The sequence below is a fragment of the Thalia democratica genome, chromosome 6 (genome assembly GCF_965202585.1).
Source record: "Thalia democratica chromosome 6, ktThaDemo2.hap1.1, whole genome shotgun sequence".
NCBI classification, from domain to species: domain Eukaryota; kingdom Metazoa; phylum Chordata; class Thaliacea; order Salpida; family Salpidae; genus Thalia; species Thalia democratica.
The window spans coordinates 26,640,181-26,668,040 of record NC_139170.1 but is presented as its reverse complement, the minus strand read 5'-3'; the positions used below and the strand labels follow the sequence as shown (position 1 = coordinate 26,668,040).

The 27,860-nt window shown below is 24.3% G+C and overlaps 1 protein-coding gene across 1 annotated transcript; it reads left to right on the top strand.

Annotated features, from left to right (window-relative positions):
* Positions 1-26,387, top strand: LOC145838915 (rhodopsin, GQ-coupled-like). The gene is made up of 7 exons (XM_082946535.1): positions 1-76; positions 2,868-3,021; positions 3,186-3,265; positions 22,368-22,530; positions 23,918-24,060; positions 24,730-24,956; positions 26,214-26,387. The coding sequence occupies exons 1-7, from the start codon at positions 1-3 to the stop codon at positions 26,385-26,387; spliced, it is 1,017 nt and encodes a 338-aa protein (XP_082802661.1).
* Positions 26,388-27,860: the final 1,473 nt, after the last annotated feature.

Genomic DNA, 27,860 nt, shown 5'->3' with positions numbered 1-27,860 from the left:
ATGATGCAAAACGTGGAATTAAGAAGAACAAGAAGCCAATTCCAGACGGAACTGTTAAAAATTGTGCAGGATATAGGTAAATGTAAAAACTTGATTGTACCTTTAGATAAGACTGAAAACTTTTATGAAGTTTCAGTAAGTGAATACAGAAAATTATACATTAATAACATTACTAAAGTTTATAAAAAATTTAAAAAACAATTTTAACAAGTAAATTAAAAATACACGATAGAATAAAAAAACTACCATTAAAAAGTGCATGTATAACGTTAAAAGAAAACAAAGAGCTTTTTTAACACTACCTAAATGTAGAGTGATTAACCCCACTTAGTCTGACGTAGGTCGAATATGTAAGGTCAATATTGACCGTATTGACAAAGCTGTGCGTTTGAAATCAAAACTAATGCGGTAGACCAGCACTGACCAAGTCTTAAGTTGGTTCATTGGATTGGAGGAACAGAAGTACAATTTTTAAAGTTCGATGTGGTCGATTATTATCCTTCTATTAACGAAGAGTTAGTGATTAAGTTATTGAACTTTGCTAATAGTTACATTAGCGTGCCTGCTGAGGACTTAAGCCTGATAAAAAATGCCTGCAAATCGGTACTCTGCGAGCTCTGTAAGTTAAACAAGGAGCTCTGTGGAGCAAAAAGAAAGCAAATACCAACTCACTTTTTGACGTAGAGCAGAGACCTTATATGGGCGCGGAGCTATGCGAACTTGTAGGACTTTTTTTGTTAGACGGGTTAAAAGATATTATTGGTTTAATAATAGTTAGGTTTTACAGAGACGATGGTCTAGCTGTAGTACCTAACTCTTCTGGCTTTAAAGTTGAGAAGCTAAAAAAACAAACTCATGCATTCTTCAAATATATTTGGTTACGAGTCACTGTGGAAACTAGTGATAACTGACTTCCTAGATGTTAAGCTCAACTTTAATGATATCTCTTTTATGCCTTATAAAAAGCAAAACGCAAAAATTATATATGTTCACAAACAATAAAGTCATCCTAAAATATCATAAAACAAATTCTAAAAACAATCAATCAATGCTTAAACAAACGATCTAGTAGATATATATTTTTTTTTTAATAAAAGATGAATTTGAAAAAATAATAATGTAATGTTAGGCTTATTCGAAAAAGTACAAAATAGTTATTTATTTATAAGATCGCTAAAATTAAAAGATATGACGTAACAATAGATAAGTTTTGTTGCTTTTTGAAGACACTTTTTTAGATAGGCAGAGTTGAATGATAGGGCTTGAGAGTGACATTATTTGTTTTGAAAGTAACATGTTAAGGCTTCAGAAAACTTGGTGCAACCTGCGTTGAACTGTATGTTGTAAACGCTGTTTATCTCTCTTTATTATCTTTAATTGCAAGTTTACATTTCTAATTTGTTTAATAATAAAATTGAGTAAAAAATAGTTGTTTATAAAATATTAGTGATTTATTTAGTATATAAGTGGTAGTTTAAGTTATCTGTATTTATATATAATAGTTTAGAATTATTAGATCCTGTTAAATGTTCATACTATTACTAGTATTTGTTATTGTTTTTGATTTCGTATATTTATATTCCCTATGTTGATATGCATATTTGATATTCTAATATTGTCTAATACTGTTATCTTGTAAGTTATCTTAAGATGATCTCAAGCTACTCAGAGTGAGTATCTGTTCCGTCGTGGCTGCCAGGCCCTGCGAGCGGGCAATAAAAAAATACGGCTACGAGAATAAACTTAAATTTGAAAAAACTCAACTACAACCTAAAACTAATCAAAATCACAAAAGAAAAAAAATTTAATCTGGTACAACCCTCATTTTAGCAATTCAGTTAAACCTAATACTGGACGAAAATTTTTTTAATATAGTCAAAAAACACTTCGATAAACAAATCCGCTTGTAGTCCTAAAGGGCCTGTGGTAGGAACTACCTTTAATTGGGGGAAGTCCCCATTTTTTTGCTAAACGTTTAGCGCGTTTAGCTCTTAAGGATTTTATTGAATTTACCTTACTCATTAGGTTTAACTTAGTAATTAATAAGTATGTAATAAACTTAATATATATAATTTCTTTAATGAAGTGAGTTTATTAAAAACGTGATGTTAATGTGAAAATTAGAAAATAGAAATGATAAAGCAGCCAGTTTATCAGTAGAATAAAACTGCGAATATAAACACAACAAGCAAACACCAAATTCTACAAATTAAAATGTCTTAATAATGTTCTTAAAGTGTCTGAATGACACAATCTTAAACACAAAATAGGTCTTAAAATAGTACTAATAATACAGTCTAAATGTATGTCGTGCTTCATGCACAACAATGGCTAAACTAAGCACAATATAATACGATAATGCAAATAAACATCAAGATCTTATAAAATAAAAATAATAAAAAGTTCTTATAATCAATTTTGTGCCTCTCGCACGGTCTTATGGCTTAACTGAGCACATTACAATACAGTTATACAAATAAACATAAAGTTCTTATAAAATGACAATCATAACAAAGTTCTTAAATTCAATCAGTGTCTTAAGTTCTTAAAATTAGTGTGCATTTTGCACGATCTTATGGCTAACTGAGCCAAAAACAAAAATAACGAACAACATATCGAGCTGCGCGTAGTGCGCAAGCTAGAGGCTAATGAGCATTTTCTTATCGTTATCTTGAAATAAGTACACAATTTCGGCTGATTATAGCGCCAACTGGCGGAAAAGTATAAAACAACGAAATCGAGAATCGAATTTGTTACACGCTAACAAAAATTTTCAACAAACATAATAGGCGAATAAGTTATCCGTTTACGGCAAATTTAGAGAAAATCATTAAGGCACGCAACAAAAAAAATAAATCAAAACTCAGGAATTCAGAGTCAATGTGGTTGCGCTGGTTGCTGTATATATCATTTGAAAGGGGGAAATTGCTGTTCGGAGAACATCGTTTACAAAGCCACAGTTAACTCTGACGTTGAGACGAGGTTCTACATCGGCTTGTGCTCAACTCAGCTCAGATTCAGGTATGCCAATCATAAAAATCTTTTAAAGGCGGTATATATAAAAATGACACTGAGCTTTTAAAGCATGTTTTCGGCTTAAAGCGCAGCGGCATTGACTTTGAAATATCCTGAGAAGGTATAAAAAGAGCACAGCCTATAGCTGACGGCAATAGCCCGATATGTAGGCTGTGTCTCAAAGAAGCAACAGCAGTTGTGTATGCATTGAAGACCTGCCTAGACAAAAGAAACGAGTTTGTATCATCTTGTAGACATATAAAAAAATCGCTTTTACTATTTAACAAGTTTTAATTTCATCTTATAATAATTTAGATTTAAATTTTTATCTTAATTTTATTTTTATCTCTTTCAATTATCTGTTCAAATAAATAGTTACTCACTGAAGTTTTATGAGTTTTTGCGAGTTTGTTATCGATACGAGCGTGAACTTAGCTTGAGAGCGTTTTTTAGGAATTTTATATAAATGTCCAAAATTAAGACCCAATTATGTCCTTATCAAGATAGCTAATTGAAAACTTTTTTTTATTCTAAAGAACGGTCCTTTGTCTTTAATTTAATAAAAATCCAATGAATTTCGGTTTGAATTTTTAAATTAGGCCTATTAAAAAAGTTTGTGGTTTTTTCTAGTTTTTTATTTATACAATCTTTTCTTAAGAAATAATTTTTTTATTTTCAAATTTTTTTCTCTTAAACAAACTTATTAAAATGAGCTTAATGATGTCGTAATTTTTTTTTTCAATTTTTTTTATACCATAAGCCATAATAAACTTTTCAGAAAAATTCCAATTTTGCACGATTTTCGTTTTTCAGATATACAACCTTTTATGCAAAAATAAAATACTTTTTTACTAATTTTATTTTTAATAGACTTGTATATTTATGTTTTATGATGTTGTGGTATTTTTTTCCCAGTTTACTATTGCTTTTAAAATAAATTACCCATACAAGTTTTACCTAAACTCTTAGCACTTGAGCAAGAAATCCCTAAAATAGCGTTGCTAAGAATTTAGGTGAAACTTGTATGGGTCATTTATTTTAAAAGCAATAATAAACTGGGGAAAAAATATCACAACATCATAAAACATAAATATACAAGTCTGTTAAAAATAAAAGTTTTTAAAAAATATTTTATTCTTGGATAAAATTCTGTATATCTAAAAAACGAAAATCATGCAAAATTGGATTTTTCTGAAAATTTTGCATGATTTTTAACAATTTTGAAATTACGTCATAGTGTATTAATGCTTAAATTTGAAAATTTATTTAAAACTATTTAAATAAAATGCTTAAATATTATATTAAAATTTTAACAGCTTTTTCCGGTGCATAACTTACTAAAAATATATAACAGAATGCATTTCATTTTCTTTAAATTTATTTAAGTACTTTCAAGTAGGACTCGTCAGATATTGTTTCCTACTGGATTGGAATGAATACAAATTGAAATAAAATTATACTGCAGTTTAAAGTTTTAAGGTATAAAATGACGTAATAATCAAATGTTAAAAATTAAATAAGTGCTAATGCTAAACAAATTTGGTATACTAATAAAACTCGGTAGAATTAAAACAATCTAAATAAAGAAGCGATAAAAATTTTAAATTAAAACTATGCCTAAAAATAAAGTTTAACAAGAAACTAATTACTTTAAAATTACTAATATAAGGATTTAAAAAGTCTAGTTTGGTAAACGAACTTTTTCTGCTTACATAAACTGGGCCTTAAAGATTGAATACATAAGGCTTCCAGAATATGCAATTGAAAAGAGTTCTCCGCTCTCACTAAGACTGAAAAATTGTCCTTTTTATAATTTTTAACACACTCAGGATTGTCCAACAAATGTTGCCCAATCGCCGAGAAGTATTTTTTAGTTGGTTTCTCAGAACGGCCATCAAACCACTTTTTCAAGACTTTAGGAACATGTTGATCGATTCTTACATGAAACCTTTGAGATGTTTTTCCCACGTAGTCACTACCACAGTGACAACTAAATTTATAGATGATGTTACTTTTTTCATGGGTGGGAGAATCATCTTTGTAAATTCCATTTAGAGGTCGATCAGTATACAAAACTGTTCTTAAATGAACAGAGCTGAAAACTTGGCTTATTTCCTCTGAAATTTTCTTAGAAAACCTCTCAGAAATATTTCCAAGGTAAGGAAGTTTTAAGTATACTGGACACTTCTGAGGGCCAATCATTTTTAAAGCTATTGAACTTCTAGCTCTTTTTATAACTTTCGAAACTAAGTTACCTGGATAACCAAGCGAAAGGAAAGTGTTTTGAAGTGTTTTCAACTCGCCTTCAAGAAAGCAAGGAGAACAAAGTCTGGTGAAACGTTTCACCATACCCGTTAAAACTCCTAACTTCTGTTTGACTGGACCAAAAGATGCCCACGGAACATATAATGCTTCTGAATTTAATTTACGATGAATTTTAGTTAAAAGTTCCCCCTCAACTAATCGTTGGACACAAACATCTAAAAAGTTTAACAAATTGTTGTGTTCTTCTTCTTTTGTAAAACTGAGATTTTTGTGAAGATTATTAAGATCATTAAGAAAACTGGAGCTCTCTTGTCTATTTTCAAACATAACAAAAGTGTCATCTACGTATCGAAGATACATGAGAGGATTTTTACAGTTCAAAAATAACTTACTTTCTAGGTAACCAACAAAAATATTAGCCAAGATAGGACCTAAAGGTGAACCCATTGCATATACAATTGCATATTCTGGAAGCCTTATGTATTCAATCTTTAAGGCCCAGTTTATGTAAGCAGAAAAAGTCCGTTTACCAAACTAGACTTTTTAAATCCTTATATTAGTAATTTTAAAGTAATTAGTTTCTTGTTGAACTTTATTTTTAAGCATAGTTTTAATTTAAAATTTTTATCGCTTCTTTATTTAGATTGTTTTAATTCTACCGAGTTGTATTAGTATACCAAATTTGTTTAGCATTAGCACTTATTTAATTTTTAACATTTGATTATTACGTCATTTTATATCTTAAAACTTTAAACTGCAGTATAATTTTATTTCAATTTGTATTCATTCCAATCCAGTAGGAAACAATTTCTGACGAGTCCTACTTGAAAGTACTTAAATAAATTTAAAGAAAATGAAATGCATTCTGTTATATAGTTTTATTAAAATTTTAATATGTCATTATAAATGCTTAAATTAAACCTTAATCTTAAAATAGGCTGTAGGTACTAAATTTATGGTTTGATCGTTGTTCACTGTTTACAAAAAATATCTATTATCAAATTGATATCTTTTTAAGAGGTTAACTTTCAAAAACTTAGTACTTTACTTATAAAAAAACCTTTAAGACAGTGTTTTAACTAAACAGTGCCAAACACTGATTCGCTAAACCAAATTAAGAACATTGTAGTGTATATTAATATAACAAACTAGTTTTCAAACAGAATATTATAAAATGCATATTCATTATTTTTTTCAACTTAATCTATTCAATATACAGTTGAGACAAAAAGATTTAAGTATTTACTTTTAAAATTTTTAGCTTTTTTTAGTTGTTAGTCATAACAAGTGAAAATAAACTATGATCTATAAATTGGAGCAACTTTATTTATACGTAAAAGTTCATAAAAAAAAAAGTATTGGTCAAGTAAGATGAAACTAACAAAGTTATTTAAAACTAGGTGAGGATTAATCCACAACATAAACACAAAAAACTATTTAAACTAAGCAATTATTTAAAAAAGGGTCAAATAAGTCCTTAAAAGGAACTTTAGTACATATTCCTTGCTAAAACAAAAAACAGACTTTAGGTCTTTTTACCAAAGTTAAAAAAAAATAAAAACATTATTAAAAATAAATTTCAGTAGCAAAATACGTTAAGAAACAGACTTTTTAAACGACCAACAAAAAACTAAAACTATTTTTTTATACAACAAGAGTATACAAAATATTTAAGAGGCATTACAAAAACAAAGTTCAAATTTTAAGTTAAATAAATTTTAATGCTTAAGTTTAACAATTAAAAGTGCCACATCTACAATGCTCTTTAGTAGATGCTTTTTTTTTCATATATTATATTAAATAGAAACAGTTTTAAAAATAATAATGCTTAAAATGTCTTTTCGCGTGTTTAATCGTAATATAATTAGTTTATGTTTTAGCAAACCTAAACATCAACATTTTGTTGATTTTGTGGTTGTGTACTTTAAAATCTATTAAAATTTTAAATACAAACAATTTTGTTAAATTTTTAAGTTAGGCAGTTGTTTATTGTCCTGGACAATGACGTTAAACTGTATTTAAGTGGTATACGACTCGATAACCGAAATACTTCATCGTCTAAAGCCAAATATTTTGAGCGCTTTTTTTTTTGCCGTTCAATAAAAATACTTATTCTTATATTAACATTAAAAATTACTGCTAGATGATGAACTAAACTTCTACCAATACAAACACAAAATTTTTTCTAGGTTTTGTATTACTTCCAAGTAAAAATTATACGAAAGGTTGTTTCAGTGGATACAAAATGCTATAGCAGGTAAAGTTGAAGGGAAGTAACAAACAATTCATCTAAAACAACGTATTCTTTTTATTTAAGACACTTTTTGCTTGGAATTTTAATAATAGGATGAAATTTAAAAAAACAGTTTAATATCATTGTATTTTAAAAGTTTATCAGAAAAAAATAAATTATGTTTGGAGAATTAAAACAAAATTTCCTTAATTAACTTTTATTTTTACTTATACTGAAAAATAATTCTACTGATTAATACAATAATAATTTGTTTTACAGAACAAAAAATATTTAAAAGTTAAGTTTTCTGCCAATAACTGTTATACAATAAAAAATCTTTAAAATCTCTGATTATACTGATTAAATATAAATTAGTACTAAAGAAGTTAATTGTCTCTCGCTTGGATTTTTTATTATTATTTATTTCATTAGAGTATTTTCTGTTATAAGGAAAGTTAAACGCTTAAAAACGGAGAAAAACTTCTTTGATTGACTAACCATCAGATTGACATAAGATTTAACTTTGAATTCAAAGAAAAAGCTATATTTCCTAGTTCGACGGATAGTACCAAAAACTTTATTGTATGGAACTATCCTCTGCAAATGTTTTCTTTTGAAAACTTTTAGAGCATAATATTAATAAATGTAATATATTTAAATTTTTCTACTTCAAGTTTAATACTTGACTACTTATGCTAGTAGCAACAAAGTTGTCCTATATATTATCATTTCTTCCAAAAAAATTCAAATATAACTATTACGATCTCTTTTGAAATGAATGAGTTTACTATGTTAAGCAACTTTTTTCTACTTCTTAAAAACCATTTTTTCATGTTGAGTTAATCTGAGTTAAATTTCATGTTTTTTTTTATATTTGTGTTTTTACTTTTTTTCTAATTTTATTTTGAATGTAAAAAACATAACTTCTTATATAGCTCAATATAGTCAAACGAAATAAGTCGTCTGAGCTCGATGACCTTTCTATATATCAGGTCATTTAGTCATATTTTTGGATTTCAGTCTTTTTACAACATTTAATAAACTAAATTGATGGCTTAGTACTTAAACTAGATTAATAATAATAATAATAATAATAATAATAATAATAATAATAATAATAATAATAATAATAATAATAATAATAATAATAATAATAATAATAATAATAATAATAATAATAATAATAATAATAATAATAATAATAATAATAATAATAATAATAATAATAATAATAATAATAATAATAATAATAATAATAATAATAATAATAATAATAATAATAATAATAATAATAATAATAATAATAATAATAATAATAATAATAATAATAATAATAATAATAATAATAATAATAATAATAATAATAATAATAATAATAATAATAATAATAATAATAATAATAATAATAATAATAATAATAATAATAATAATAATAATAATAATAATAATAATAATAATAATAATAATAATAATAATAATAATAATAATAATAATAATAATAATAATAATAATAATAATAATAATAATAATAATAATAATAATAATAATAATAATAATAATAATAATAATAATAATAATAATAATAATAATAATAATAATAATAATAATAATAATAATAATAATAATAATAATAATAATAATAATAATAATAATAATAATAATAGTAATAATAATAATAATAATAATAATAATAATAATAATAATAATAATAATAATAATAATAATAATAATAATAATAATAATAATAATAATAATAATAATAATAATAATAATAATAATAATAATAATAATAATAATAATAATAATAATAATAATAATAATAATAATTTTAATGATAAAAAATATAATTCAATTTAACTCATTCTTTATGTTTTATGTTTGTTACATTATAAACTTTATAAAAACTCGAATAAAATTATTAAACAGATCAATAAACTTTTCTACTTCAAAATACTAAAGCAAATAGTTTACTTAGACATTAATTTTTACTTTCAATATTTTGTGATCAGTTTATTTTTAATTTAAGTCAATTTTACTTACCACATATTTATTATTTCATTCTAAAACACTTTTTTTATGTAAACTTAATTTAAATTATTTATATTGCAGTTATAACAAAGTATAAGTTACTTAAACTATAACAAAAGTTTATTCTTATCTTAAACAACCTTAATAACAACACTATTACTGCTTTTTATTTTCATTCGTACAACTTTTGTTCGTACGACCTGAAACAAAGCGTATTCTTAAATGGATTTTAATTAATTCTAATTAAGCTGAGTTTGTTTAGAGCTACACTAATTAATTAAAAACCAATATAACAAAACATAAACTTGAATTTTGCCTATAAGTAACCAGTTTTTTAACTACGTGAAACATAATGTAAATAACTAATATATATAATTTATTGAAATGACGATTTTAAAAATACTGGAACATATGTTTCATAAAGACAAAAAAGATTGTCTTTATCTTCAGCCAGTTCAAATTTAAAATAAAAAGCACTTTGGTAAACAAAGATGCAAAAGTTTACAAAAAAACAAAAACAATATGACGTAATGATTGAACATTGTACATTACAAATATTCCGGTAGGACTTTTTATGGGTAGTTTTAAATATTGGGTACTTTTAATTGCAGCAATTTTGCAAAAAAAGTACCCAATATTTTGATGACGTCATCAACTTTACTTTGGGTAGTTTTGAAGCTTAAACTTTGTAAACAAAGCAAAATTGCTGTCCAGGCCTATGACAAATTCACATTGTTTATTTTTTTAAATATGAAAATGCATAAATATGAATAAAAACAATGAAATAGTACAAATTATTTCCCTTTGTTATTAAAGTTATAGAAATATTATTTCTAACTCTGATATTTTTTGTGTAAGTTACAATTTCAAACTAAAAACAAATAAAGCTATTATTTTTTTAATTTTTCCTTTATAGTTTATTATTGATGATTTTAAGTCATTAAAAATTTGAACAAGTTATACATAAGTTTTGTAGTTCAATAAAACCTAGTTTTTTTTTAGTCTGAAATAAAGCTAAAGTGATGGTCATCAAACCTAGATGTTTATTTGAATCTTGGAATGTTGTATAAAATCCTAGAATAACTTAAAATTCTGATCTTTTTTTTTATAGATAAATAAATAAGACTTGTAATTAAAAAAGTATGTTAAATTTGGAAAAAATTAAACAAAATTTCAATAAAAAACTTAGTGTAGTTACAGGAAGGGTGTAGATCAGCTTTATTACAACTTGATGCTATTTTACAGATTTTTAAGTAAACCACAAGTAGCCTTATACAGATTTTTAATACTAAAACAAATTTTTAAGATAAAAAATTATATTAGTGAGTACAATAGGTTTTTGTTGTCATCTTTTATTTTGTTTTCTTTCTTTTTATAAATATTCAAAGATATATTTCCTTAAGATTTGACAGGGTTGCCAAAACACCTTGAATCCAGGAACTTGACAGTTTAAACAAAAACTGGAAACACCTTGAGTCTGTGGAATTAAAAAAAAAGGAAAAATATGGTATTTCAAACAAAATCACTAAAAAATATATGATTTTTAAACTATTTCTGCATGTAAAATAATAAAGTTTTAATTAGATATAATAAGTCTATCATGTATATGAGTTTTTATTTCTATCAATAAATTTATTTAACTATAAACACATTTTAAGTATTTTTACAATATCACTTTAGTGTTGTTTTACTATTTAAGATAGTTATTTACCTTAAATTTCTTAGTTTATGCTATAGATATATCAATATACTTGTTGCCTTAAAAACTTAGAAGAAACTCTAAAAACATGAAGAAAGTTAAAAAAAAATCTGTTTATGGTATTGATCTCAAAAACGTAGGAGTAGAAAGATTTTTAGTAGTAGTTAACCCCTATCATAAGCAACCTATTGTATTCTCCAACTTAAACAGGCTATTTCTCACAAAACTATTTTAATAAAAAAATTCTGTAAAAAGTAACTCAAAGCTTAGTTAAAATTCAACAAAGTAAGATCAAGTTATACAAAAAAGACTAACCCCACCCTTCCCAAGCCCTAAGTATTTTTTTATTAAACTAAATTTAATGTTTTACTAACAGGTATATTTGTAGTGTTAAGTTACTAAAATGGCAAAAGAAGCATTTAATTTCATTCGAAAGTGGAAACACTTAGGTGAAAAAGAGTTTACAGAGATTTTTTTAAAAGAACTTCCTAAGTTTGGTTTAGGGCCACTTGACCCATATCGAGAAAATGTACACTTTGAACCACCTCAAAAGGTTGATGATGTTGCAGTCAAACTACAATTAGGGTTACCCACAGACTGCATACCAATCCAAAACTCAGGGGCTGGGGATTGTTTGTTTAAAGCTATTTCCCAGTCCCTATATGGTATTGAAGAAAACAACAGTTAACGAAAACAACAGTTAATTGACTATAAAATACTTCAAAATTTGTTGTATTTTAAGAGGAGCTTTTTCATATGTCGACAAGACGATATAAATTCGATATTCAATAAATTATGTATATATATGTATATATATAGTGTTAAATGAACTCTAGCTTTTAAAGTTTCTACTGCTTACTTAAAAGAGCTACACTAAGTAATCAAAAACCAATATAACAAAACACAAACTTGAATGTTGCTTTTAAGCAACCAGTTTTTTGTTTACGTGAAACATAACGTAAATAACTAATCTCTATATAGTGTTAAATGAACTCTAGGTATTAAAGTTCCTATTGCTTACTAAAAATAACTTACATTGGCATTGAACACTACAAAAAGTTTTTTTTAACGATTTTCACTAGTTCAAATATAAAAACCACTAAATTGCTATAAATTGAATGAGCATGAACTATAAAACGTAAAGGCTGTAAGCATCTTAAAAAAACACTTGGAATATTAATATTTTTTAAAAACAAATGAAACAGAATAATTATAATAATAAGACTCGAGTAAAACTAAATTAAGTTAAATATAATCGGACTAAAAAATATGTTAGAAAATCTATGAAAAGAGTTAAGTAAATAAGTTATGTTTTGTTAAACGACAACTACTATTGACAAGTTTACTTAAAAATTTACGCTAAACAAATTCTTAAAGTCCAGTTATACAGACGAACTTTAACTTTATGCCAACTTCTATCTGGATATTTTATTAGGTTTAGTAGACTTATTTTTACTGTTAGCTATTTTACAAGGAAAATAAAACATGAACTCTTGTAAGTATTTTTTTCTAAATAGCTATAATTTTTTCTAATTGTAATTTTATTTACAAAAATATCTATACGAAAACTGTTAAAAACAAAAGTATTAAAATTTACAAGTTAATAAAAAAAAAAAATACTAAACTCATAAAAGCACCTGTATTTTAAATTATAAACTGTTGAAATCTATAACTTACTCTTTTAGGTTAAGGCTCTACATCATGGTTTCCCTTTTTTTTCAAAAGGACCTCTAAACAGAAATTAAAAAAGCTATGGCCCCCTCCAACAAGATTACTCAAAAAGTTTTCATTAAAAACAACTAATATCTTTTTTTGCTCTTTATCATCAAGTCGAGAATATCTAGTGTAAGTTTTAAATTATGACCTCATGTGACCTTTAAGCCCCTTTGCTCCTCATGGCCACCTGAAGCTTATGTCATGACCCATTTAAGAAAACCCTGCTTTACATGCTTTTTATTTGTATTAAACTGTCAACAACTAGAAATTTTTATCACTTAAAATTAAATTATAAAGCTTAGTTTTAATGACTTTTAACAATTCATTATTAGTTTCTTTTAAGCAATAAAAATAAAAAAAGTAACATTTTTAATCTAAAGTACGATTATATACTTCAAATTACTAAACCACAAATTTTAACAAAATACAAAGAATTTACTTTCAGAACAAAATGAATAAGTCTTAAAAAATTATTTGCTTTAGTTTTAGCCTTGAACTTAAGTACTTTTTATAAATCAATCACGTTATCAAAAGAAATAAGATATTGTTTCATCGCTAGAAGCTGCTGTTTGCAACTAAGATGAATCTGCTTTCAAAGAATTTTTTAGTTTTGTCTACAGCAAAAAGTAAATGTCTAAACCCGGATTTTATATAGGATTAATTTTCTTCTGTAGTTCAAATGCTTTTTCGGTGTGGAGAAGGCGTGTGTTTTTACTAAAACAAATATTTTCAAGTTAATTTTAGAATTGAAAACTAATTAACTTAAATAAAACTCAGACAGCTAAAAAGGTGTATAAAAGAGATTAGCTGGTGATTTTTGTTATCAAAAACTCTTCTTTGCAAAAGACTAGTTAGCTTTGAAGATTTTTTATGGTAATATCAGGTTTATTTGTATATTAATATCAAAACTATATGCATATTTAGAAATACTTTTCAATAATTTCAATGTTTTCAATTTCTTACGAGTTGTTAACTTTGTTTTAGAGTTAAAGTTTATTATTTGGAATTCTTTTTATTGCAAAATAAGGTTCAAAAATATTGAATTGAAAGTAGAATATCGAACTAGCTTAAACTCATTATGCTGAAAAAGCTTATCTTTAACCAGATGACTTTCCTATTAGACAATAAAGTGTTTAAGTAGCTCAATCGCTAGTTAAACAAATAGTTTTATGACTTTCTTGTGTATACTTATTGAACTTGAGTTTATTGCAACGCATAGTTTATTACGCTACTCAAAAAATTCTTTCCAAAGAAACTTTTAGGCATAAACATAACTGAATGCGTGAACATTATGTAAAAACTTTTGAACATATTTATGCCATATGCTATGTTTTAAGAACTTCTAATGTAAACATTTAAAAAGGTATCTACGTTTACTTAAATTTGTCAACACTTTATCTAACACTTGATTCTTTACAAACTCTGAATAAATTGTTTGTTATAAAACTAAAAAATGCTTTTCAACTTTTAAAAATTTTTAGTTATTGTATTTTTTAAATTATTTTGAGTTCATAAACAAGTTGTAACTTTTTAATATTAGTATTTTTTTATTACTTGATGAGTTTTAGCTTCTTTTCTATTAATTTTGTTCATAAGCGTATTATAACATTAAAAATAAACTTAAATTTAAAGTTAATAACGGTAGTTACTAATTTTTTTTTTTTCAATTTAAAAAACTTAAGTGAATTCATAATACCATTTCTATAAGCAAACATTCATTCTTTTAACAAAAAGTATTGATTATCTGCATCGTGGAATAATTTTTAAAAATAAGACATATAGAGTCAATTGAATTTTTATCAGTTAGTTTTAGAGAAATTTTTAGAGTAGTTTTAGTTTGATTCGTTAACTTTACATATAATTTTACTATATAAACTAAATATTTTTTACTTTATTATAACTTTAAAATAAATTAAAGATCTTATAAATAACTAAGGTTAATTATTATTTATTTTCAATTAAAGTTCTTCAAGTTTAGAGTCTAATAATTTTCTAAAGAACTAAAGAGTTTAAAATGTGTACAGTTAACATAAAATATTTTTTTAACGTTATGAAAAAATTTTTTAGTCATGACTTTAAATGATTAAATTTATTTTTATTATTTTTAAATAAAAAATGCAATGTTATGTTTTTTTATGCTTTTGAAAGCTTTTAACTAGAAAAAAACAATTTAATTTTGATAATAATAAAGTTGTTTTATCTATTATTAAAGATAATTTATATTATTTAAATTAAAGTTATTTTAAAAAATAAAATGAAACTAACTACTCGTAATTCTTAGTATGAAGATAAGTAAGCGCTTACTTACTTAAAGTCAAAAACTTAAATAAATGAATTTCTACTTGTTTAAAAGTGTTGTACGCCAGATAAAAATCAGTTTACAATTAAGTTTTACTCTGACAGTATTTACTTTTTTGTTTTTATTAACTATTTTTAATTTTAGAACTGAATGACAAAAAATATTTCTATGCAGTTTAAAAATCTCTGCTTTTTTATCAGTAACAAAAAAATCGGTAAAATTTATTATTTTTTTTATTTACTTTGACAAATAAATTTTAATATTACTTTATAAACACTTATAAAAACATTATAAGCCATGAATATAGGTAATGAGATGAGAATAAGTTCTTTTTTGACTTATTTTGAAGCATAAAACTATAACACCTAAATTTTGCTATCGTCTTTTTTCACAAAACTTGTTGAAAAACTCCAGTTAATAAACTTAAGTTTAAAAGAATTACTGTATAAGTTATCTAACAATTTCTCTACACATCTTATTTACACAATAATTTTAAAGTTTTTTGTGTAAACAGAAATGTTTTTATTAACTATGATTAAACAATGAAAATAGTAAAACTAGTAAAAAAAAACCGTTGAAAAAAAGTTTATCAAATGCTTATATGATTTCTAAAACAAAAACTTTAAACATTTTGCAAAAGAGCATGCTTTTTATTACTAACAGTATAAACATAACAAAATAGATAACAACTTTGTTACTACCTAGAAAACTAAAGAACTTAAAAAGCAATGGATTTAAGAACAGTTGTTTTGTACTTTATTGGAGTTGTTACCATTATAATCGGAATAATCAGTGTTGTTTTTAATGGCTTGATACTTTTTCTATTCAATAGGTAGGTCGTTTAATAAAGTTATATTTATTTTTTTAATCATTTTATATAAATATAAACGTTATATTAACCTTAAATTATAGTTAACAATGTAAAGTCTTTTAATAAGTATACTTTTGTCGTGATTTATATACGCTAAATTTTTTAAGCAAATAGAAAAACTCAAATATTTGTTGTTTGTCTAGTTATGAAAAATCGCATTATTCAGTTATTATAAAACATTCTTTTTTTTTTTTAACTTGACAGAAGTCATTACATGATACAAAACGGTTCTTGAGTAATTAATCTCTTGTTTTTAATCTTCAGGGTAAAGATTTCTGTGAAATTTATTTAATCTGTTGTTTTAACCTTTATTACTTAAAAAATCGATTTTAAAATTGTACAAAGTATAAAATTATTCTATGAATAACCTTGTTGTTTTTTTCTTGTAACAAACATTGTAAACACAAGAATAATAATTTTATGAGCTTTATTTGACCTAAAACTAACAACTGGAAAAAAACTAAATAGTAAAAAAATACTTAAGAATATTTTAAAATATATACTGTATCTACTACCTAACAAATTAATAAAATGAAAAAGCAACAAAACAAACTGTTTAAATAAACAATCAAAAGTAGTTAAACTTAATAAGTATATACTTTTAGTTTATTTTTGATGATTCGAGCACTGTTTCAAATAAAAAAAATAACTAAAAGTTATCTATTTCACTTTCAACAACTTTTAAAAATATTAGTCTATTTTTCCGAAAAATTTCATAAGTTTATATAAAATTCATAAATTTTAGCCGTCAGAGTTTCTAACTATTGAAAAATCAATAATGATTATTGTTCATTGTACAGTCACAGTCTAGCTCTTGCCAGATTAAAATAATAAAGACTATAAAACATTAAGAGTATAATTTTACAGTTATCACTGATAGTTAACAAAAAGTTAATTTGTTTAGTTACCTTTACTAAACTCTAAAATTATTCTAACTATAGTGTATATTTAGGAAGATTATAAAGTTTAACATGTTAGAACTTAAATATCTAATACTATGTAGAAGTTTTTTTTTTTAAGCAAAACATTTTTTCAAAAAAAAATTTCTAAAAGTCTTTTATTCTTAAAATATGTATAAAAAAAAACCTTGTTTAAATAAGATAAAGCTATTTGTTGCTTTAGACCTAAAAAAAATAGTTAAATTAATTTTATTAACCATGTAATATATAATACACTTCTTTTTTAATTATTTACAACAACAAGGTGGTCTTCTATTGTAGTTTTTTTCTATTTTATTAAGCTTGTGTTGATAAGTTTTTTTTTAAGTTTTAAAACAAAATCCTGTATCAAAAATGATTTTTTGATTTCAAAATCAACCGTTTTCTATATAAAAAAGTAAGAAGTTTTGTTTACTATTAAAAAATTATTTTGTTAAATTTTTAAATATTTCAATAAATACTGTGTCGAAAATATTATTTTATTGCAGCTAAACTTTTTTAAACAATATATCCTTTTTTAATGCATGTTATAAATAATGAATGGCAAAATATAGTGATACTTTTTCTTGTTTTAATTTGTTTTATCTTTTTTAATAGTTATATATTTTTTGAATATTGCTTTTAAATTACTATAACAAAAAGCATATCTATCTAGGACTTTTATTTTCATCGAGACTTTTAATTTCGGTCAAGAAGTTTTTTTTTATGATAACGTTTCAAAAGTATATGTTTTAGATCAAAAAAAATACAAATTACGCTGAAAAAGTTAAGCGAGATATAATCTATAATTTTTTTAACACTAAAAAAATTGGTGAAAATGAGGGTTTTTATTAGAATTTTGTCATAAATGAAACAAGTAATAAACCCAATTAAAACCAAAAAGGCGTGTGGTGACATGTATAAGATTAAAAATAGTATTCAACTTTTTGAAATAATGATTAAATTGGCACTGCATGATGTTTAGCTCAAAGTAGCTACTGATTCAGTTGCCAAGAGATGGATTTTATACCGTTACCTTTAAAGTTGTAACGTTCTTTGCTGCAAAGCTTAGAGTTTCTAGTAAAATATTTTTTGTATTTCGCTTATAAGACCTTTATTTATTTTTAACTTTTTCTAATTGTAAGCTATGTAAAAAAATTTAACTATCGATAAAAAAATATAAGTTGTAAAGTAAGATAATTGTAAAAATTTAGCCAAAACTTATCGATAGAGAAATATGTTTAGAACTTTTAGTTATTCGTTCCCTTTTTCAAGCTAATAAAAACAAATCTTACAGCAAAGAGAAGATTATTTTTAAAAGAAAATTAACTTAATATGAAAACTATTTAGCAGGAAATATAAGAATCAAGCGAATATTTAATAGTTAGTCAGTAAATTTAAAATAGTTTCAAGACTTGTGCTTCCTATTTCAGCACAAATAGTTTTTATTGATTGCAAAACTAAAATACTTATGAAACTTCAAACTTATTTTCAACTTACATAAAACCTATGTAAAAACTTTTTTCATCAATAAGTTCTTGTACAGAATAAAATTTATGTACATATTTTTAATTTCAGAGCTTTTACAAACCGTCGTAATCGTCTTCTGAATGCAAACCTAATTTCGTTGACCTTATCTTCATTGGGCTTGTGTTTTCAATTTCCTTTTATGGTGATTGCATGCTTTAGTGGTGGTTGGCGATTTGGATGGCAAGGTTTTTTGTTTTATATTTGTTTCTTATCGATAGGACTAACACTTAACGTTGTTTTACAAAAATTTATATTCTTAGTTAAGTTTAGAAAACTAGCAGTTAAATTTCTATTATCTAACAAACCCTTTTTTGTTAACAAGTTAAAACTTTTAACGTTTTACAACCAAAGTTAAACAACTCATATATTCATGTATTAAAAATTTGACAAAATCTATAAGCTTTATGTGTATAGTAGCAAGTATTGGTAACAAACCTTAATTACTACTTTTATTTAAATACAATTATTATTTTTAGGCATAGAAAAACTTAGTTAGTTTTTTAATAAGTTGATTACTTTTAAAACTGTTTTTGTTATATTCCAACAAACTTGTTTCATTTTAGTCTTTTACTAGCAAACATGATTAACATCTAATATTTTTTACACAAGATATACTGATTGAAGTAATACTACAGGAACTTTACTAGATTAAAATGTTTTCAATTTTAAAGGGAACTTTATAACAGTGCATAAATAAACACATACTTTCCAAAAAGTACCAATGAACTAATTTTTATAACTAAACTAAAAAGTGTTAAGGAATGTTTTTAGCGATAATCTATCAGTTGGTTTAATGACTTTACTCTGTCGTATAAATGTTAAATGCAATCAGTTTACCAAAAGTTCCGTGAACCAAACCAGGTATATTTTGTAGTCATCATTATTATAGCTAATCAAAAAAGTAAGGATTGCCATTCAAAGGAAAATCATCGATCTCTACTTAATTTTTTGTCAAAACAACGTGTGCTAAAAAAAATTAACAATTATTAAGAAAAAACAGACCGCTAAAAACTTCACTGTTAAATTAAACATGTTTATTGTAAAAAACTGCCGAACTAAGATTTATGTTATGCAAAAGTATATCTTTTTATTAAGTAGTATTATAAGTTCTTAGTGCTTTTTATGCTTAAACTCTCTGATTCACCTACTTTACTTTTTGAAATCTTATTTGTATTATCATAATGTTAGAAACTTTTATATATTCTTTAAAACCGTTTTAAGTTAAAGTTATAATTTACTATAGCTAATAAAACCAAATAAATAAAGTTGCCCTAACTTGTTTATACATTAGTTATATTTTTTTTAAGCTTCTTAAAATGCTATAAATATTTTGTTTATAAACTTTTTTTCACTTATTTATTGTACGACTAGATTTTTATTTTCATACAGAATGACTATTTAAACACAAAATGTGTCAACTTACGTCTTAGAAATATATATTTTTGCTAACTTCATAGCATTATTAAAATTTTACTTATTTGAAGATTGATTTTTTCAAAGTTGTTAATTACTTCTTTGGTTTTCTTTTTGAGGTAGCTCTTACTTTTGCCTTTCACTCGCTTTTTTTTTTTTTGCAAGGTTAGACTATTCTTCCGACTTAAAAGTGTTTCCCTTTTATTTATAACATTATTATTCAGCTCTATCAATCTTTTAAAATGTAATATAGTTGGACCTCAGGTAGACTTAGTTCAAAATTCATATGGAATTAAATATTTTAAAAAAACAAAATAATTCTAGTATCTGTGGTTTATTAACGTTTTAAAACATTTTCATATGCTTTCATTCAAGGTTTAAAATATTTTTGATACTATTTACACATGGGGTGCACGACGATTCAAATTCTGACGATTCTAATTATATTAATTGGAATAATTTTGACCTATATCTTTTATTGAATATTGCTAAAAAGTAATTTATTATTTCATTCAAATTTAAAAAGTTTTGTTTAAGATATGGCTAATATTAGTTTTAAAACTTAACTAAATATTACTGTTTTTAGTAAATATTATTTTATTCTTTTAGTAAACACCTTATTCAGTATTTTTTTTTCATAATAATCTCATTAAGCAGATCTACATAAACATTTTTTTTCAAGTTTTAGTTGTTTTTAAGAAGTGGCTTATTAATTTTTTGTAAAAGTACGAGCTGTCAGAAATTGAGCATATGTAATTTAATAGTCTTGTAATGGATATTTGTTAGGGATAATTTCAATTTCATTAGAAGTTATTAATAGTTTTATCAATAAAAAATCTTAGTTTACTCTTTGTTGTATGTCTTAGTTTTAGTTATTAAGATGTAGTTAAAAATTTAATAATTAAGAAAAAATAAAAATAGGTCAAAGTACGTTAAGTTAAAAGCAAAATTTTAAATTTATAAGTTTTATAAAATCGTGCTAGACAGTTTTAATAGCTGGGTGAATAACTTAAACCTTGCCTTAAAACTTGCGAACTACCGTATAAGCTTTGCTTATTTTGCCTAAAAATTAATAAGTTATTTTATTTGTGAGTTTATGTTTAACTTTTCATAAGAATGTATTCTGTTTTTTATTTATAAAAAGGCAAAACAGGTTGCGAGACTTCGAGAGCATACTGAAAAAAGAGTTTATCACCTCAGAGTTGTTTGATACTTTTATTTTAGTTGAGTATATACAAAATGCTAATATAAAAATAAAGCATAAACAACCACTTTGCAAACTAGTTAAACATTTAACTAACATTTGTAGATACGTTACTCTTCAAAATATCTGAAGAGGTTTAAAGCGTAAATTTATCAGTTTAGAAAATAAGATAGATACATAACTTGAATTTTCATTAGTTAATGTTTATATCAAACAGTTTTTACCAAAAATGATAAAAGTACGATAAGTTTACTGTTGCATAACAAAAAATATGTTTAAATTGTTTCGAATAGCACTAAAACCGTTAGTTACGTTATCAAAAAGTATGTCGATATTTTGATATACTGAAAAATTTAAACTCAATCAAGTTAAACTTTTAACAAACAATTTTTTTTATTTTAAACTTTGGTTCAACTTTTTTTTTGACTGTTTATCACAGCTACGCTTTAAAATGATTAATTAACAACAATCAAAGTTTTCAGACAATAAAATAATATCCAAAAACAAAAGAACTGATAGTTGCTACTTGTATTTGAAACTAATTACTTAAGCTTGCCCACTTTCTCTAAGATTTTCCGGTGTTAGTCAAAGAATCCACAATATTTTTGTTTATCTCAAAAATTAGAGCTACTTAATATAAGTAATTATCGCTATAACTTCTTTTAAACTTGAATTGACCAAAAGCTACACGAGTATTACATAGTTTTTATTGAAAATAAAAAATTTTAGCCATAAATAAAGATAAATAATTGAAATTATCATAAACAAAAGTATTAATTGCAATTAAACTATACTTTATAATAAAAAAAGCATGTTAGTGTTATAAATCAAGCTGTTAAATTTGTTTAAGGTAATAATGTAAACTTTTATGTTCAAATTTCATTCATTCGTATAAAACAATTTTTTAAACTTAAAAATTGTATTCATCTATCTTATCCATTTTTTTGTATTTACTTAGTTTTTAAAATATCAGCTTAACAGCTCTGACTAGATAAATCATTAAATATAAAAAACAGGCTTTTATTGACAACTTAGTATCCCGTGTAAGGCTTTTATTTTTTATTTAACATAACGTGTAATTTGTTTACAAGTTTTACAATACTATCTGCTTAACTTACTAATAATTTATACTTTTGGTAGATTATGTACGTCGTTTTTGACATATTTTATGTTACAGCATGCGAACTATCAGCGTTCACTGCGGGTTTTTTCGCTTATGCACAAATTTACACCCTTACATGCATCGCACTTGAGAGGGCTTGGGCAACTAGAAACACGAGAGTTCAAACTCCTAGTACGGCCCAAACTATCATTAAACTTTCTATTGTTTGGACTCTTAGGTTAGTTTATAATCTCTTTTTAAAGAAAGTTATCTTTGGGTTTTTATTTAAATGAATCAGAACATAATGTAGTATGTATTGCAAAAATAGATTACTTTTTGTATAAAAATTTTAAAATCAATACTAGCATAAAAGTAAGTTGTTAGTACCGAAATTTTAATAAACAATTTTAGTTTAGGATAAAGCTCAAAACAACACGATTGATTTACTACATTTTTTTGATAAGTCATAAATACATAAAACTTTTAAAAGTTTTAACACTTTTTATCATCTAAGAAGTGCATTATTTTATTTTACGTATATAAAATTTGAAAATGTAACAAGTTATAAAGTAATTAGTTAGGCTTTTTTTTTATTTGATAATAAATTTGTATATAACTACTTTTTGATAAAGTACAACTAAATGTAAACATTTTTTTGACTGTTATATGTTTATAACCTTATTAATTTTTCTATCTACTTTTTATTCTATATAATTTGTGTTGCTAGTTTGAATTCAAGTTAAAAACTTTAAATTTAATATAAATAAATCAGTATAACATTTATAGTCAAAGCTTTTTTTAATAAAAAAAACTAATTAACGCATTCTAAAAAAACAAGAGAACGTTAGAGTGAGTGTGAAAGCTATTCAGACATAGTGGTTAAAAAGTAAATTTTATTTCGTTTTACTGGAAAAATGCACAATAACTATTGAGCATCTGTTAAAGCACATTTCGTATAATCAATTAAACTGTATAACTTCAACACTCAGTAATTTTTTCATTCATTTTCAATAAAAGCAAAAAAATAAAAGCTTTTAAACATATTTTAGTCTACTTTTGAGTGGAAATATTAATACTGAGAGTACAGTTTCTTAGTTAAATGTAAAAAAAAAGTAGTCATATCTCAAAAAGTAGTTTTCAAACTTAAAGCTTAACAAACTGTATTGAAGGTCATAATATTACTACATAATATTTTTTTTTTATTGATGTAATATGAATTGCAAAAACACATTTATTTATATTGTCATCTACATATGTGCATTGATTACTAAATTACCATTACAAAATGTTGGTAAAAAGTTTACTAATTTTTAACAAAATTGCTCTAAAATATACAAATATACAACTCTGTATACAATTAAAGAAACTAGTTGTAACTTACTAAAGTTTTTATAACTTAAAAGACAGTAAAAATAAATTTTAGAATTTAGCAAAGGGTCTGTTTTCATTTTAAAGTACAAAATGAAAAAATAACAAAAAGCTTTTAAACATTTTCTCTTAAAATACAAATGCTTCAAATTAATAATCGATAAAACTAAAAAATGTTTCAAACAAAGAAAATTTCTGAAAATGATTAACATAAAATGAATTTTAACAAACATTTTTCAATTTCTTATATCATTTAGCTTAATACTTGCTTCCTTACCATATCTTGGATTCGGAGCTTTTATTGTAGACGGAATGAACATAAGTTGTACATTCGATTACGTTACAACAACTTCAAGCAACATTGGATATGTAATAACAATCACCTGTTTCGGCTTCTTAGGTCAGTTTAATTGCTACTATATTTAAAATATTGTTTGAAAAATAATAAGTTAAAAAACATATTTTTCAGAAAAATTCTTTGGAAAATATATGTTGCTACATAGGATAATTTTTTAAGTTTGTATAGCTAGAAAAAAAATTAAAACGTAATTTGAAAATGTTTATGTAAATTGTAGTAATTTGGTGTTAAGTTACAACTTTGAATAACCATGTATTGCTTTACACTTTGGTTTCCACGTAAAACAAATAAATGTATAGAATTTTTTCATTAAAAGTATAATATGTAAGATCTAACTAATCGAAATTTAAATATAACGTATACATGGCCACATTTTGAGATTAAAATATTTACGTTACATTTTTTCTAAACTAAATTTTAAGATATAGTTGTCAAAGATTTTTTCAATAGTAAACTCAAAGGATATAAGCATCATTTTTCATTTTTACATAATAATTAACTTAGAATTATTAATAATAACACTTGTAAAAACAACATCCTAAAGGTAAATGTAGATTATCTCTGTTGACATTTAAAAAAACAACTGAAACTTTTAATTATTAAATTGCAACCATTTAATAAAACATTTTTATACATCTCACTATTAAGGCAAAGCTTTTAATTAAATGGAGTTATAACTTTGAATGCATTTAAAAAAATAAATACTCTCAGCTCCTCTAACGGTGATTATTTTCTGCTACGCATCGATGATCAGACTGGTCCGAATGAGCAACACTGAGATGAGGTCCCATTTGCGAGATTCGTATTCTTGCAAAAATCAAGCTGCACTGCGCATGCGTGAGTATGCTTTGGCAAAAACGGCCGGAAAATCTGTCATCGCGTTTGTAATTGGTTGGTCCCCGTACGCATGTCTTGCATTGATTTCCTTGAGCGGAAGGGTGAGTTCATATTTTCTTTTTCGAATTTTTATATAATAACTTTTGTGTTATTACATTCAATTAAAAAATTTTATATTAATTTACTTTTAAAAAAATATTGAAACTACACGTATACTTTCAGTGTTTTGCATCAAGGAAAAAATGTTATAATATATTTCTTAGTTAACCAACTTAAGAATTAAAAATGAACCAGTTTACTTTTGTATTCTTAAATTTACACAAAACTGCTGCTTTTAAAACTTATTAAAAAAAATTTAGGCATTACCCAATGCTGTAAACAGTATTCATTTACTTTTTTCAATCAAAAAGTTTAACAATCTAGATTTTAGTACGTAGTATAATTACTTTGTTACCTAACATGTTCTTTTTTGAGCTTTTGTATGACTTTTATTCTTTAGAAAAAAAATAAGTGTTCTAAAACTCAGACTTTAATGTAAGTTACGAAAACTACTGTTATAAAATGTTATGATTATTTACTTTAACTTTAAAAATATAAACATAATAAGAAAAAAGTACTTATACAATATAAGTTTTAATTTTTACAGTTTGAAATAAATCATAAGTCAATAAAAAAGTATAAAATTTGTTTTATAGGGCTAAAAGGATACTTAAGTATTTATGAAGCTGTTTTTAAACTACAAAAGAGTGTTAAAAATATCTTTAACTAGTTCAGATATTTTTGTTAAGAAACTTATACTTTTTATTTTATTCGTTTATTTTATATTAAAGTGATTATGAACTATATTTTTAAACACAATTTGATGCTTACTAAATTATCTATTATAGTAAAACAAAATGTGTTTTACTTATAAGAAAAAAAAATATATATACATTTATTTGTTTAGGAAATTAACTTAAACAAACATCAAGATCAAGTAAATAAAAATATAGCATAATAAATTTATGATGCGTCGTGGTTAGACTTATACTAGTATTTACTTGTACTCAACTAGTTGAACTGTATTGATTTTCTTTAATATACAATATTAAGAAGTTTTCAAAAATTAAGTGTGGTTTATTATTGTAATGCTTTTAGATCAAATGGTTTAACAAATGTTTTAAAAAACTTATCTTATGTTTAAAGTAAAGAAAAAAAAAGTTTACTAAAATATAAACAGCAATTTTCATATTGAGAAACACTTAAAACTCACTAATTCGAGTTAGATAAAAAGCTTAACAAAATATAAATGATACAATACAGTACTTAAAATAATGCATAGTAACGATTTTTTTTAAACTTAAACCATATAATCACAGCAAGTACCGCACATGGTTCAGACACTCGCGGCTCTTTTCGCCAAATCTCAAACTTCACTGAATGCCGCAGTTTATGTGTTAAGTCACCCGAAATTTCGAAAACAAATGGGTTACATCGCAACTTCTAACTTGCAGTCGGATCAGCTAAATAATGGTATGTTTTTGATAGTTTAAATCAAACTGAATTTAAATTGAAACTGAAGATCTACCGTCTTTGGTCACTAAAATCCAATCATTTATTAAAATAATAACTTTGTTTACTTATTAAGCTTGCAAAAATTGTTATAGTTTTGCTATATTTAGTGTTAAGTTTTGTCATATAATACTCTTTTAAATAAACAATATAGCTAGCTTTGTTTAATGTATGAAGAGTATCAACAAGGGTTAATCGATTACAAGCTTGAGCTCAATAAGTATAAATGCTTTAAGATACCCCGAAGAGTAATTTATGAGTCTATTACAACTTTATTTTACGTCAATAATATTGAAAATTCTGCCATAATAAAAGAAAAATCCCTTATATTTTGTTTCTCGGAAATACCCATATACATCGTATGTACGCAGTAATTACAGTTTTTTTTTTTATAAAATTTAGCTGGTTATTTATGTATGTATGCATGTATACTCTCATACTTGTTATTTATTATTCTTTTCAAAATATGTGCAGGTAAAAAATACTTATATGTACAAACTATCAGTTAATTGATAAAAACAAACAAAAAGTAATTTAAAAATTTACAAGTAAAACTTGTTTACTTTGTAAGTCCTGCTTTGCATTCTATCATATTCTATCAACTTACAAACTTTTTTACCTTATATTTAACATGTAAAAGTTTTTATGCTATTCTATATAATGATATAATAAATTAAATTTGTGGGTTCAAGTTCTAGACTTTATTTCTGCGACAGACAGTTTTAATTGTTAAAAATTAATTTTGTGTTCAAATTCAATGTACGCAACGTATTGTTTTAATTTTGTTTTGACGTAAAACTTTTTTATGAAACAATACATAAATTTAATTTTACACTTTGCTAGTTCTAACTTTATATAGATTACTTGGCCATTAAATAACAAAATCAATTTTTAAATGCTTTTTTTAATATATTTTACAACTACTTTGTCTTCTTATCTTATTTACAGTAACGTTAAGTAATTTAATTATACTATTTAGGTGTTCAGTTTTTTTTTTTTGATGCTCTTACTCAACATAGAAAACAGGATAATTTGTCATCTACTTCGATTTTTGGCTAAAAAACATCTTTATTTACACATTAGAAGATCGTTTACCATTTATGTGATTATAATTTATCCATACAGCAAATCTTTACATTTCATACATACAAGAATTTACAAAATGGTCAAAGATTGAAAAACATGTTGAAAATAAAATTAAAAATATAATCTTTTTTTTAAATTCAAATTCAAATTTTAAAAACGGAGTTTTATAAGGATTTAGAAGATTACTAACAATTGTAAACTTATAACCTCAGTTTCAGAACGACTGCTTTGTACGCGTTTTATTTCTGTTTTGTTAGTTAGATTTATTTTTTTTAAGTCGTGTTCATTAACTTTCAAAATCATAGGTTTTTACTGGTTTATTTCTAATTTAAGAACACCGTTAAACCGAAATAAGTATAAACCATATT

What these genes read in the sequence shown, in the direction of transcription:
- LOC145838915 (XM_082946535.1), top strand. Translation starts at nt 1, where the DNA reads ATGATGCAAAACGTGGAATTAAGAAGAACAAGAAGCCAATTCCAGACG. An exon ending in CACCTGTTTCGGCTTCTTAG is followed by an intron (nt 24,061 to 24,729) that starts GTCAGTTTAATT and finishes AAATACTCTCAG; the next exon opens with CTCCTCTAACGGTGATTATT. An exon ending in TGATTTCCTTGAGCGGAAGG is followed by an intron (nt 24,957 to 26,213) that starts GTGAGTTCATAT and finishes ATATAATCACAG; the next exon opens with CAAGTACCGCACATGGTTCA.